The sequence below is a fragment of the Lipotes vexillifer genome, unplaced genomic scaffold (genome assembly GCF_000442215.2).
Source record: "Lipotes vexillifer unplaced genomic scaffold, Lipotes_vexillifer_v1.1 scaffold977, whole genome shotgun sequence".
Classification (NCBI taxonomy): Eukaryota; Metazoa; Chordata; class Mammalia; order Artiodactyla; family Lipotidae; genus Lipotes; species Lipotes vexillifer.
In genome coordinates, this window is record NW_006783088.1 from 3,842,622 (window position 1) to 3,853,587 (window position 10,966).

At 49.3% G+C, this 10,966-nt stretch overlaps 1 protein-coding gene across 1 annotated transcript in view; it reads right to left on the bottom strand.

Annotated features, from left to right (window-relative positions):
• Nucleotides 1–10,966, bottom strand: part of CRY2 (cryptochrome circadian regulator 2) — a 32,000-nt gene that overhangs the window by 17,225 nt on the left and 3,809 nt on the right. The window contains exons 2-5 of the mRNA XM_007455797.1: nt 6,403–6,511; nt 3,883–4,025; nt 2,138–2,322; nt 1,288–1,376 (exon numbers count right to left, since the gene is read on the bottom strand). Of these exons, the coding sequence (XP_007455859.1) occupies nt 1,288–1,376; nt 2,138–2,322; nt 3,883–4,025; nt 6,403–6,511 (526 nt within the window). The remainder of the gene's footprint in view (nt 1–1,287; nt 1,377–2,137; nt 2,323–3,882; nt 4,026–6,402; nt 6,512–10,966) is intronic.

The window sequence follows — 10,966 nt, forward strand, 5'->3', positions numbered from 1 at the left end:
GCCTTCAGGCACAGCTGGATCTAGGTGTCCAGCTAGTGCTACTTGGAATGCATTCACCATCTCAGCTCTGCTTTCCTCTGTATTATTTCATTCTCAGGCAGGCTTTCCTTGAGCAGTGGCAAGGCTGGTCATCAGCAGCTTATTTTCAATCTGCTTAGCACCACCAGAGGAAGCTGTCTGCCTCTTTTCCAAAATCATCTGCACCTTTCTGCCTCCTTGGCCCAGCCTCTGTCTTCAGACTGACCATAAGAATCTCTTGGTAAAGCTGATGTGGACAAAGACAGCTGGTTCCCCCACGCCCTTGGACATCAGTTCTTATCCTTTTAAATTGCTGGGGCTTGCTTTCAGCCCTGTCTGATGGTAACACCCAAATAGGGACATCAAGGCTGCTGGGCCTTGGGGAGGCTAGGCCCATGGTGTGCCTTCACTGCTGGTGAGGTACCTCCAGGGCTGGAAAGCATTCTTTCTAAGTCTGCTATCTTAGTCTCCTTCTTGCATTGTTATCACCTGGATGCTGGGCCAAATGCCCAGCCATCTGAGCAGGAATAGAACAAGTTGTGATTTTAGGGACCCAGTCTATAAACCATCTGCAGCGGGGGCAGGAGCTGACTGTTCATGAGAACCTCCTCTGCTTCTCTAGTCCCAGGGAGGTGGGGGCATGTGACACTATGAGGGGTGCCTCTGGGGCCTTGGCCTCTTTCCTTCCTCTTACCAATTCCCACTTTACTGGGAGGTGGGTCATTTGTTCTCTGTGACAAGCAAATGGAAATCAAACCCTTGGAGGAGACCCAGCAAAAGGTGGGGGACACATAAACACAAAATCATTAATCTTATGGACTTTACTGACCAGATACCCTCTTAGTAAGGGGACACACAGATGAAAGAAAAGCAACCTAGCCTAAGTTTTAGAATCACATAGAACAAGGTCTCACTCTACTACTTACTAACTGTGTGACCTCAGGCAAGTTACTTAACCACTCTAAGCCTTAATTTCCTAATCTGTAAAGTGGAGAGCTTAATACTGTCCTTGTAGGGCTGTTGGAAAGATGCAAGGATATAGTGCAAGCAGGTGCTAAACCCAGAAATGCTCAGCCCAGTGACCAGCCCATGGTAAGCACTCACTAAATGGTAGCTGCTATTACTATTGTTGTTATTGCCATAAGGAAGACTTTTCATTCTTCAACCAGCTTGAGCTAAGAGGCACTAAGGGACATGAACCTGGCTCCATCTTCCCTGCGGCATGGGTGTCAGCATCTGAAGTTCTGTGTCTCAGAAACGGGGCCATACCTTCCGTTCCAGGTGCTTATCCAGGCGGGCCAGAGCTTCCGTCTCTCCTCCTTGCCAAACAGCTGGGCCGAGTCCTTCAGTGGGGAATCCTACATGGGGAGGAGCAGGTCACAGGACTGGAGGTCAGGCCATTTCAGTGACGGCTCAGCAAGTCCTCCCAGGCTGGTCTGCTCTTTGAGCTTTGTGGGAACTGAACCACTGTGTTTTTGGTGCTAGTGGGGCTGAGATAATCCTTAATGGGTCCATGTTTTCTAAGTCATGTTGGTTCTCTTTCCACTGTGACCTTTCCTCTCCTTTCTCTTGCCTCCCCCAAGCTTCATTCTGGACAGGTGATAACAATCCTGTACAGATGGCACTGTCAGGTTAGCTGACTACAGCTTTGGTTTATAGGTGAGAAAGGCTAACTTTGTTCATATTTAAAAAATGGATGGTGGGGAGGAAGGGGAATGGGAAGGGGAGAGAGGGTGTAGTCAGTAACCTGAGAGGCCGACATACCCCCTTTCATCAGAAACAACACTAGTTATGTTGGCATTGAGAAGCCCACTGATGCCAGCACCAGGCTGTGCCTATATCTGAGAGGGAAAAGTACAAAAATAGAGGCATGAACTAGAAACAGAAGACTACATATATAAATACGAATAGAAAAAAGACTGCAGAAGGACTACTGCAAAATTAACGCTGGTCTTCTCTGGGTGGTGGGTAACAGAGATGGTTATTTCCATTTTCATTTCTCCGTATTTTCTAAAGTGTCTACAATAACTGCATTACTTTGACAGAAAAGAAAAAACGGTAAATCTTTTTACAAAAAAGGAGGTGCTGGCATGAGAGGCTTGGGGCAGAAAGTACGCACCCAGCTCCTCCAGGGAGGGCACGCCATAGGTCTCATCATGGTTCTCCTGGATCTCGGCCCTGCAGCCCTCCATCTGCTGGCTGGTCACAGAGCCCACGGGCTTCTTGGGCAGCTCCATGCGGCTGATGATGGCCTGAAAGCGCTTGTAGGTAAGGGGCGGCTTCTGCCCGTTCAGCTCAATAATCCTGGGAATCCCAAAGCACACCAGACGTCACTCACAAGACCCTTCATCTCAGGTCCCTGCCCACCCAGAAAAGAGCCCAGACTTCGAAGGCTTGTTGGGTGGCTTTCCTCATCCGCTCATGGGTCCCACTCCTAAGTGGAAAGGAGGGGACGAGGGGGGCTACATCTCCGTTTTACTGAGAGGGAAAATGAAGCCTAGATTGCCGGAGCAGGTGCCTAGAGCAAGTCAGGGCCAAAGCTGGGGCTCAATTCCAGGTTCCCTGGTGCCGATGTGGAGCCGCCTAAAGACAGAGTCTGACCATATCTCTCTAATCACAGAAAAGTCCCCACTGGCCTTGGTCCTTGGTTTGCCTGTCCAAGCTACAGGGAGTCCCGTGGACCTCCCTCCCTATCCCAGCGTAAGCCTCGAGGAAGTTCTTCGGTAAGAGCCGTAAACGTGCTCCTTGGTTGGAAAATCATTCCCTTGTTGGGCCCCAATTACTAGAACAGAGAGGTGGAGAACAGCCTGTCCTCCCTAAGTCGGAGGCTGGGCCTGGAGTTAATAGTAACAACTAATACTTCAAGGGTTTTCTGTTTCTTTGTTGCAATTTACAGAAGTATTTTTTCACGAGCAAGGGAAACACAGCTGCACTGATAGGAAGAAAAGACATAGGAGAGTTTAGAGGAGAACTGAGGCTGTTTCCATAAGGATGAACTGGGATGGGCTGCAGCTAGACTCCCGGGGCTCTTGTTGGCCAAGAAGCAGCTTATGCAAGCGCGGCTTGCTGGGCGAGTTTATATCTCAGCTCCTCGCTCCTCCCTTCCGTTAGTGGAGACAGAAGGTTGGCTGCTGTCCCTGCAGTACCTCCCCGCTCCTCCTGCACGTGGCAGGAGGAGGAACTCCACACCCAGCGCTTCCCTGAGCTGAGCCCAGCTCACATGCAGAGCTGTGTGACTCCCACCACTGGTTGTGGGGAAAAGGACAGGGAGCAGGGCTTAGCAGCAGTGGCAGCAGCAGCAGGAGGGTGACAGCTCTCGTAGGGAAGGCGAGCAGAGGGTTTCCTCCTAGCCCCTCTGAAAGCACAGAGGCCCCGCCGGGATCTCTAGAGCCTTGGGAGCAACATCTAAATGCATGGCTGGGAAACCCAGATAGCCAGGAGAGCCCAGGGAACGCATCTCAGGAACAGAAGCTGTGTCTATGAGGACAGAGATCTGCTGGGAGGGGCGACAGACAGGGCCCACTGAGGTCAGAGGGCAGTTTCTGAGCAGCAGGACAGAAGCGGGAGTGTGTGGGGTGGATGGGACTGGAGTGTGTTAGGGGCAGATCTATGAAGATCCTGAGTGGGGAGCCTCACTACTTCTGTCCCTTGGGCCTAATAAGCCTCTTTGCACCCAAATCGGGTAAGCTCTTTGAGCTGCTCTAGAGGCCCCAACTCTGACCTGTTCTCTTCCAGCTTCTAGAAAATGCCATACCTCATGTGCCAGGGGGCCCTATAGCTGAATCTCCCCGAGGTCCACTCAGCAGGGGCCCAAATCACCAACTCCCACAATTGGCAACCTGACCCCTGGGGCCCATCTCTTACTTGTCCAGGTCATAGAGAGTATGAGAGTTCTCAGTCACCACCTCCACACCAGCCTCCTTGGCCATCTTCATGATGGCTGCGTCCCGTTCTTTCCCAAAGGGTTCAGAGTCATATTCAAAGGTCAAGCGGGTCACCCCCCATTCCTGTGGGGAGAGAATCTGTAATGCTCAACACTGTTTGGGGAGAAAGAAGCTGGGCACTCAGCTCTCTCCTGGGAGGGTACAGAGCAAGTCTAGAGTCCTGACAGAATGGGCTGCAGAACAAACTAGGGACAATGACTTGAACTGGAAAACCAACAATCTGAGATCCACAAGGCTTGAGGAGGGCAGGCCTATGAGGTGAGGCCAGCAGCCTACAACAGTGGAGCCTGAGGCTAGTGGTCTCTGTGGAATCAGGAGAGAGGTGGGAAGCTCTGTGCACTTGCTGTGTCCTTGTGGTAGGAGAATGCAGCAGGAGGATATAAATACATGCTCCCAGGAGAGCCTCCAATCCCAGAAAGGCACTGACTCACTGGTAAAGATGGCGGGGGACAGGATCGCCATATTCCGCCTGCTTGGCAAGCCTTTCCCAGAGCTCCTCAGGGCCCTGAAAACTTCCGGCCTAGTTTTCTTGGCAGACTTGTGCTGTGTGAAGTGTGTTGATGGTTTCCACAGCAACACTCCTGAGGCCAGTAGGAAACACAGCTAATGGGCTCCAGCTCTCAGAGAGCTGGGAAAGGAGGAGCAGCCCTTAGCCCAGAGGTCAGAGAAATCAGACCAGAGGGGTCACATATTTAAAAAGAAGGGAATTCTTTTCCAAGTCTTTATTCATGTCTGGTGGAAATTTCTAGATTTCCTAGCAAAGCTGGGAGAAAGTGGCCCAGTGAAAAGGTGTACAGAAAACCCACAGAAAGCCCTAGAGCATGCAACTAGCTAGGAGGAAACCACATTCCAACCAAAGTCTCTGGTCACGGTCCCTTAAAACTCTGAATCCCCGGGGCGAATGTCCTGGCCGTGCACAGGCCAGCCTGGTCCTGACTCAGCCCTACTGCATGTGAGTCCTGAGCAGGGTTGCTTATCCCTTGTTCAAGGACAGCAGCACTAAACATTTATTGAGCACTTACTATGAGCCAAGTACCATGCTTAGCAGTTCATATAGATTACATTGTTAAAGACTCATAACCCTGTGAATAATAATAAAAATATTATTAGATGACACCTTCTCCAAGAAGCCTCCTAGGCCTTCTCCCTCAGTATGATTCTCCTGAACCTTGCCCGTTTTCCATCACAGCAGTTATCATATGGCAATGAAGCTTCCCATTACTTGTCTGTTTCCTCCATTACAGTGTGAATGCTCACAGCAGAAATCATGCTTATTCTTCATTACCCTAGGACCTAGTATGGGGCCTAGTACACAGTAGAAGCTTAATAACATATAGTGAATGAATGATCTATCTGTATCTCTGGGCTATTAGTGGGTTGGCCTCTGAGGTGCTGGGAGAGAGGGGACAATGCAGAGGGAGAAGAGAGGCAAATGTGTTTAACGGTGCGGTGGTTAAGAACACAGCCCTGGAGTCGGAGCCTGGGCGCAAATCCTAGACCACCACCCTTAGCTTCCCAAGATACTGTTTCCTCATCTGCAGAATAGGGACAGCAGCGCCCACCTCTGAGGGCCGCTGTGAGGAGTACGTGAATTAATGTATGTGAAGCACTTACCTAGAACAGTGTTTGACTCATAGTCAGCCCTCAATGAATGCTGGCTATTATCAGCACCGTGGCATTTGTGCGGGGACGTAAAGTGAATGATGAAGTGTTGACTAAGCTACTGGCCTTGACATTAAGTCTTTGCTCTTGCCTTTTCCCCCAGGAAGAGTAGGGAAGGAAGTTGGGGTGGAGAGAGGCAGAAAAACAACTGCGCCGCTGAGGATGAGGGGAGAACGTCATAGAGCCCTCTGTCCCTGAGCACTTTCGTCTCTGTTTGGGCCTTAAAAACTGTGTTTTATAAAGGGGTTGGGGGGAAAAGTGGGCTGGCTACCTGATACAGCAAACAGAGGCCTATATGGTACCTAAATGAAGATTTTATCAATCATTCACAGAGGAAGTAGGGATGTTTCCTCAGAGAGGCTGACTTTTTTTTCCAATAAGCAAAGCAAAGCAAGATGGGAAATGCCCATTGCTCAATAGGAAACCTCACCCTCAAACTCCTGGCATAGGAAGAGTCCTAATAAATCTTGCTGGCTTGAGCCAAGAAAACATCTAAGGAAGCCAGTGGCATCTGGGGTGGAATAACTTGCCACATCCCATGTCTGGACTGAGATGGGAACTTTCCAACAAGACACTGGATTCACAGAATTTTTCCTTAACGCAGTTTCCATTCTGTTGGCAGCTGACTGGCTGCATTTGCTCCCAACTTCCCTAGCAGCAGGGGTCAGACCGTCCCTGACCATTTCCATTTCCTGAGTCAGAATATTGTCTCGTTCAGTCTGCGGGGAAACCCTAGGAGCAGACTCTCACTATCTTCTCTTGGACTTTGCACACTTACCTTGAACAGCCTTGGGAACACGTCAGCCGGCTGTCCCCGGACTACAAACAGGCGGGAGTTCAGTTTCCTTAAACTTGTGTCCAAATCTTCCAGAGACTGAAGTAGGAACCTGCAGAACCCACACAGCCCTTGTTGGTGGTAACACAACAAAGAGTTACTCTTGCCCAACAAAGCAGGGAGAAGCTGGTACATTGTTTATCCAAACAAGTAGCATGGTTCTACTGGGTTCTGGCTGACGATCAGTGCCACCTCCGCTGAAATCCTGCCTTTGTCATTACTAGCTGTGTGACTTTAGGCAGTTACTTAACCTCTTTAGCTTTTTCCCCCCCTAATCTGTGATATGGAGTTGGTGTTGGTACCTATCTCACAGAATTGTCAGGAAAGCCAAACAATGCACGAAGAACATTTAGCACAGAGCCTGGCATGTAGGAAATCTGCGGTAAGTGTGAGCTGCTCCTACTCTTGTTCCTCTGTGATTACAGTCAAGTCACTTATTCCCTCTTGGCCTCAGGCCCTGGGTGTAAATATCTTCCCACCACTAGGTGGCTGTGAGAATCAAAAGGGAGAACAGATGGGAAAGCCATCTGAAAAACAAGTGCAGTACCGTGGTATGGAGGCCTGAGGTCCTATTAGCAGAGGAACAAGACTGCAAGAGCCCTGGAAAGTCTCACCTACCCTGGTCCAACAGACTCCCTTGTCTTTCCGCACTCATGCTTTGGGCTGCACGGATGTCTACCGCCACGGCCCCATGGTCCCACAGCCTGGGCTGAGTCCCCAGTTGCCAGGGTTTCATTTGGCAGGTAGCTCATTCTCCAGGCTTCTCCAGGGCTCTGGCCACCAGGTTTTTGTCCCAAGAGGGAGGAGGCACTTCTCTGTAAGATATCCTCCCATGCTTTCGGGGGTGGGAGTTGAGGTGTGGGAGATTCCAGAAACTTAAGAGACCTAGCCTGCGAGCTGGATCGCCATGGGAAAGGGAAAGGAAATTAACACTGCCTGAGAGCCTTCAGTGTTTTATTTATTTACTTTATAGGACCACAAAAATGTATTACCTGTTTAGTTAGGCATAATCACCTTTCTGAGAAATTCCACCAATACATTTTATGATATGTGTTTTATCTTTAAATTGACATTTTAAACAGATTAACTCTTCATGTGGTTCAAAATTCAAGTTACAAAAGGGTACACAGTAAAGTCTCCTCCTGCTTCCCCAAGGAATTTAATCCATCCCCCTCTCCAGAGACAACTAATGTTATCAATGTTATTATATGCCTGTTATGCTTTTTAAGTGCGTTTTCTTTTGAATTCTCTCAACACATTTTGAAGGAAAATACTATCCTCGTTTTATAGACGAGGAAAATGAGATACAGTGAGGAGAATTAACTTGCCAAAGATTACAGTTATTGAGTGACAAAGCTGGGATAACAAACTATCCCAGACTCTCGGTCAGACTCAAACCATGTTTTCTTCTCTGTGCCGCATTTCTTAAGCCTTTCAGTGGCGCGTCAAACACTGCTCCAGGGGCTGAGATTCCTGCAGGATCTCATGTGTTTGTGGCAAACACAAACCTGACTCCAGGTCATCCACTGACATTCTGTTCTTCCTCAGGAACGAAGCCCTGGCAGGTGAGCCTCGTTCCTGGACACCTCCTGCTATCTATGCTGGGGCCTCCCACCCAGGCCTGTCAACGATGGGAATCACCGGATTTTATTTTGAGCACAACGAAACCCGGTGGCTCCTATGCAGCACATCACGTTCCCTTGACTATGGGAGGCTTACAGAAGCAGCGACTGTTCCCAGGCTGCCAACTGGAACCAGTCCCTGCTGCCACCTCTGACGTTGACAACCTGACACTGCCAGGCAGAGAATGCCACAGACCCACATTCCAGCACGAGCTGAGCCCTGGGCTCAGCCCGAGGCATCAGGCTAGCTCACCAGCAGGCAGAGACTCTCCAAGGGGTTGCAATGGGAGACTGACAGGCTGAATGCTGCTTTATGCAAAGCCAAAGCTCCACCTCTGCGAATTCCTGTTTTTGAAACACTGTCACCCTCAGAAAAGGAAAGCTGAGACAGAGTGACGCACTTGCACTTGCTTTGGCCTCCTCCCAGGCCTCACCCTCTTCTCAGGAGGAAAAGACGAGAGACCAGTGTAAACTGCCTCTGTGCCACTTGAAACCTGGACCCTGCCAGGCAGAATGCCTAGGGATAACTGGTGACTTAGATTCTGCAAGCCCAGGACAGAGGGTCCTGTGGCTCCCAGGAATGTCCCTGCCATGCACTTTGGGGGCCTCAGCCTTCACAGTCCACCCTGCTGCCCAGGACTTTGATTTGAAGGTACAAATAGGACTGGCATACGCACATGAAAGCTAGGTTCCAGCTGCCTTCTGTAGACTTTATTTCTAGACCTCATTTATTAAAAGGAGAGATTCCTTGCAGCATCTCTGTAGTACAGATAACCTCATGAGAACCCTTTTCTTCTTTGACAAGAGAAGTCTATAGCCGAGGCAGTGAGCGGAAGGGACAACTCTGGACTCAGCAACCAAAGGACAATAACAGTAACAGCAACAACTAACATTTAATGAGCATTGACAATGAACCAGGTTCTATCCTACTTGTTTTACATACATCACCTCATTTAATTCTCATTTTACAGATGAGGAAAACTGAGGTACAGAGAGATTAAGTAATTTGCGTAACATCATTCACTTAACAGGTGGCCAGAATTCAAACCCAGACAGTGTGGCTTGGCATCTTTATTCTTAACCATCAGGCTCCACTGCCTCTCAACCAGGACTTACCCCCTGAGCACCAAGGCTGTGCTGCCAGGGACTCAGCCATCAGAGAGCAGCACAGCTCTACTCGTAGGCCAACACCTTTGCTACCAAATCCTTGCTCCTCCGGGGATCAACAGCTGTGAATCACCCAGAAGCTTGCTGAAATGCAGGATCTCAGGCTCCATCCCAGACCTCCAGAAACAGAATCCGCATTTTAGCAAGAAGCCCTGGTGACTCCTGTGCACATCAAAGGTTCAGAAGCACTGTCCGAGAAAACTGAACTTTACTTCTAGCTTCTATTTACAAGTTGCCTTTCTTTGCTTCTAGTTTGTTTTCACTGAACTTCCTCTCTCTGACAGCCTGGTTTCTGCCTCCCCTTTGGCCCTCTAGAAATGCTGTTACTTCCAACTCCCCCCCTCCCCAGTCAAGCCCTGCAGGGCTCCTCCAGGAAGGGAGGCCTCATGATGGCCCCCAGGAGCCCCAGCCTCCAGGCAGACAGAGAAAGAGTAGCCACTGCTAGGGCACCACCTGTGAGGACAGCCAAGAAGGGACAGAGAGCAGCGGAGCAGTGCTGGCCCTGGGCAAAAGCTCACTGGGGCCAGCGGGTGCATTCTTTCACCAGAGAGACCCTTGGGCCTTTGTGCTCCCCTAGAGCCCTCGTCTCCACATGGCCAGGTTCTCTTTACTCCAATGAGGGGGGACTCCAAAGAAAACTGGCCTGGGCATTGGAGGTGGCAGTGTTCGGGCAGGCAGCTCACCCTTGGCAGCTCCAAGCTGAGCTCACATGGCTGAAATTCAGAGCACACCGTCCTGGGTGAGAGTTCAAGCTCACCCTTTGGATTAGATAACATGTGCAGCTTAGTTGCATTACGTAAGTGCTCTGGAGCCAGAAGCAGACAGAACTGGAAGAAATCAAATTGGGATTTCAAGAAATACTAAAAGGACTCAGTAATTCAGGGACTCCATGGAACTAGCCCTTTAAAATAAAAGACATGCAGATCTTTTAGGGAAGGACCTCTCTAGAGAAGGCAGATTCTGTGTTGAGAAATATTTTGTTTGTTATTAATAGGAAGAGGGAAAATGATAGTGAACTCTCTTTTTGGGTCTAGATCGCCGTTGACCAAGTTTCTCTGCTTCAAGCCAAGGTGAACTGTAATGATGATATCAGTGGCCAGCCCAGACTGGCTACATAGGCTATTAATATAAATTAATTTCTCCTAAGTAATTAAGAGCCCCATGGAAGGGGCTCTTTAAGCCCCATGGAAAAGGATAACCCAAACCCACAATCCATAGCAGGGATTGATCTCTAAGTATCACTTAGCTAAAAATGTGTTTATTCTTTCCTAATTTCAAAGAGAAAGATGAATGTGAAAGTTTTCATCCCTTTTAGGCAAATGGAAACATTTCCTCAGCAGCAGAACAATAAAGTGACTCTTGGGTACCAGTGTGAACAACTCAGAGAAACTCAAATTTCCCTGCCTGTAGACCATAGTTCTCAATCCCCTTCTTGCTGACCAAGTTCCAGGGAAGAACCACCCAACTTGGACAGGCCACCAGTGTTTAGCTCCCGGCATTGGGAAGAGAGACACACTTGTTCTCACCAGGCATCCTGGGGAGTTCCCAGGTCATCTCATTCACTAATTCTGAGTGATTTGGGCTGATATTTTATTTCTACCAACTCCTTCTGTCCCCAAGTTCCTGAATACACGTGTAGCACAGAGCCAAGGAGAAAATGACATAAATAAAGGGTAAGGTGAGTTGTTGCCAACACCCATCTGGGTTGCAGTAGGGAA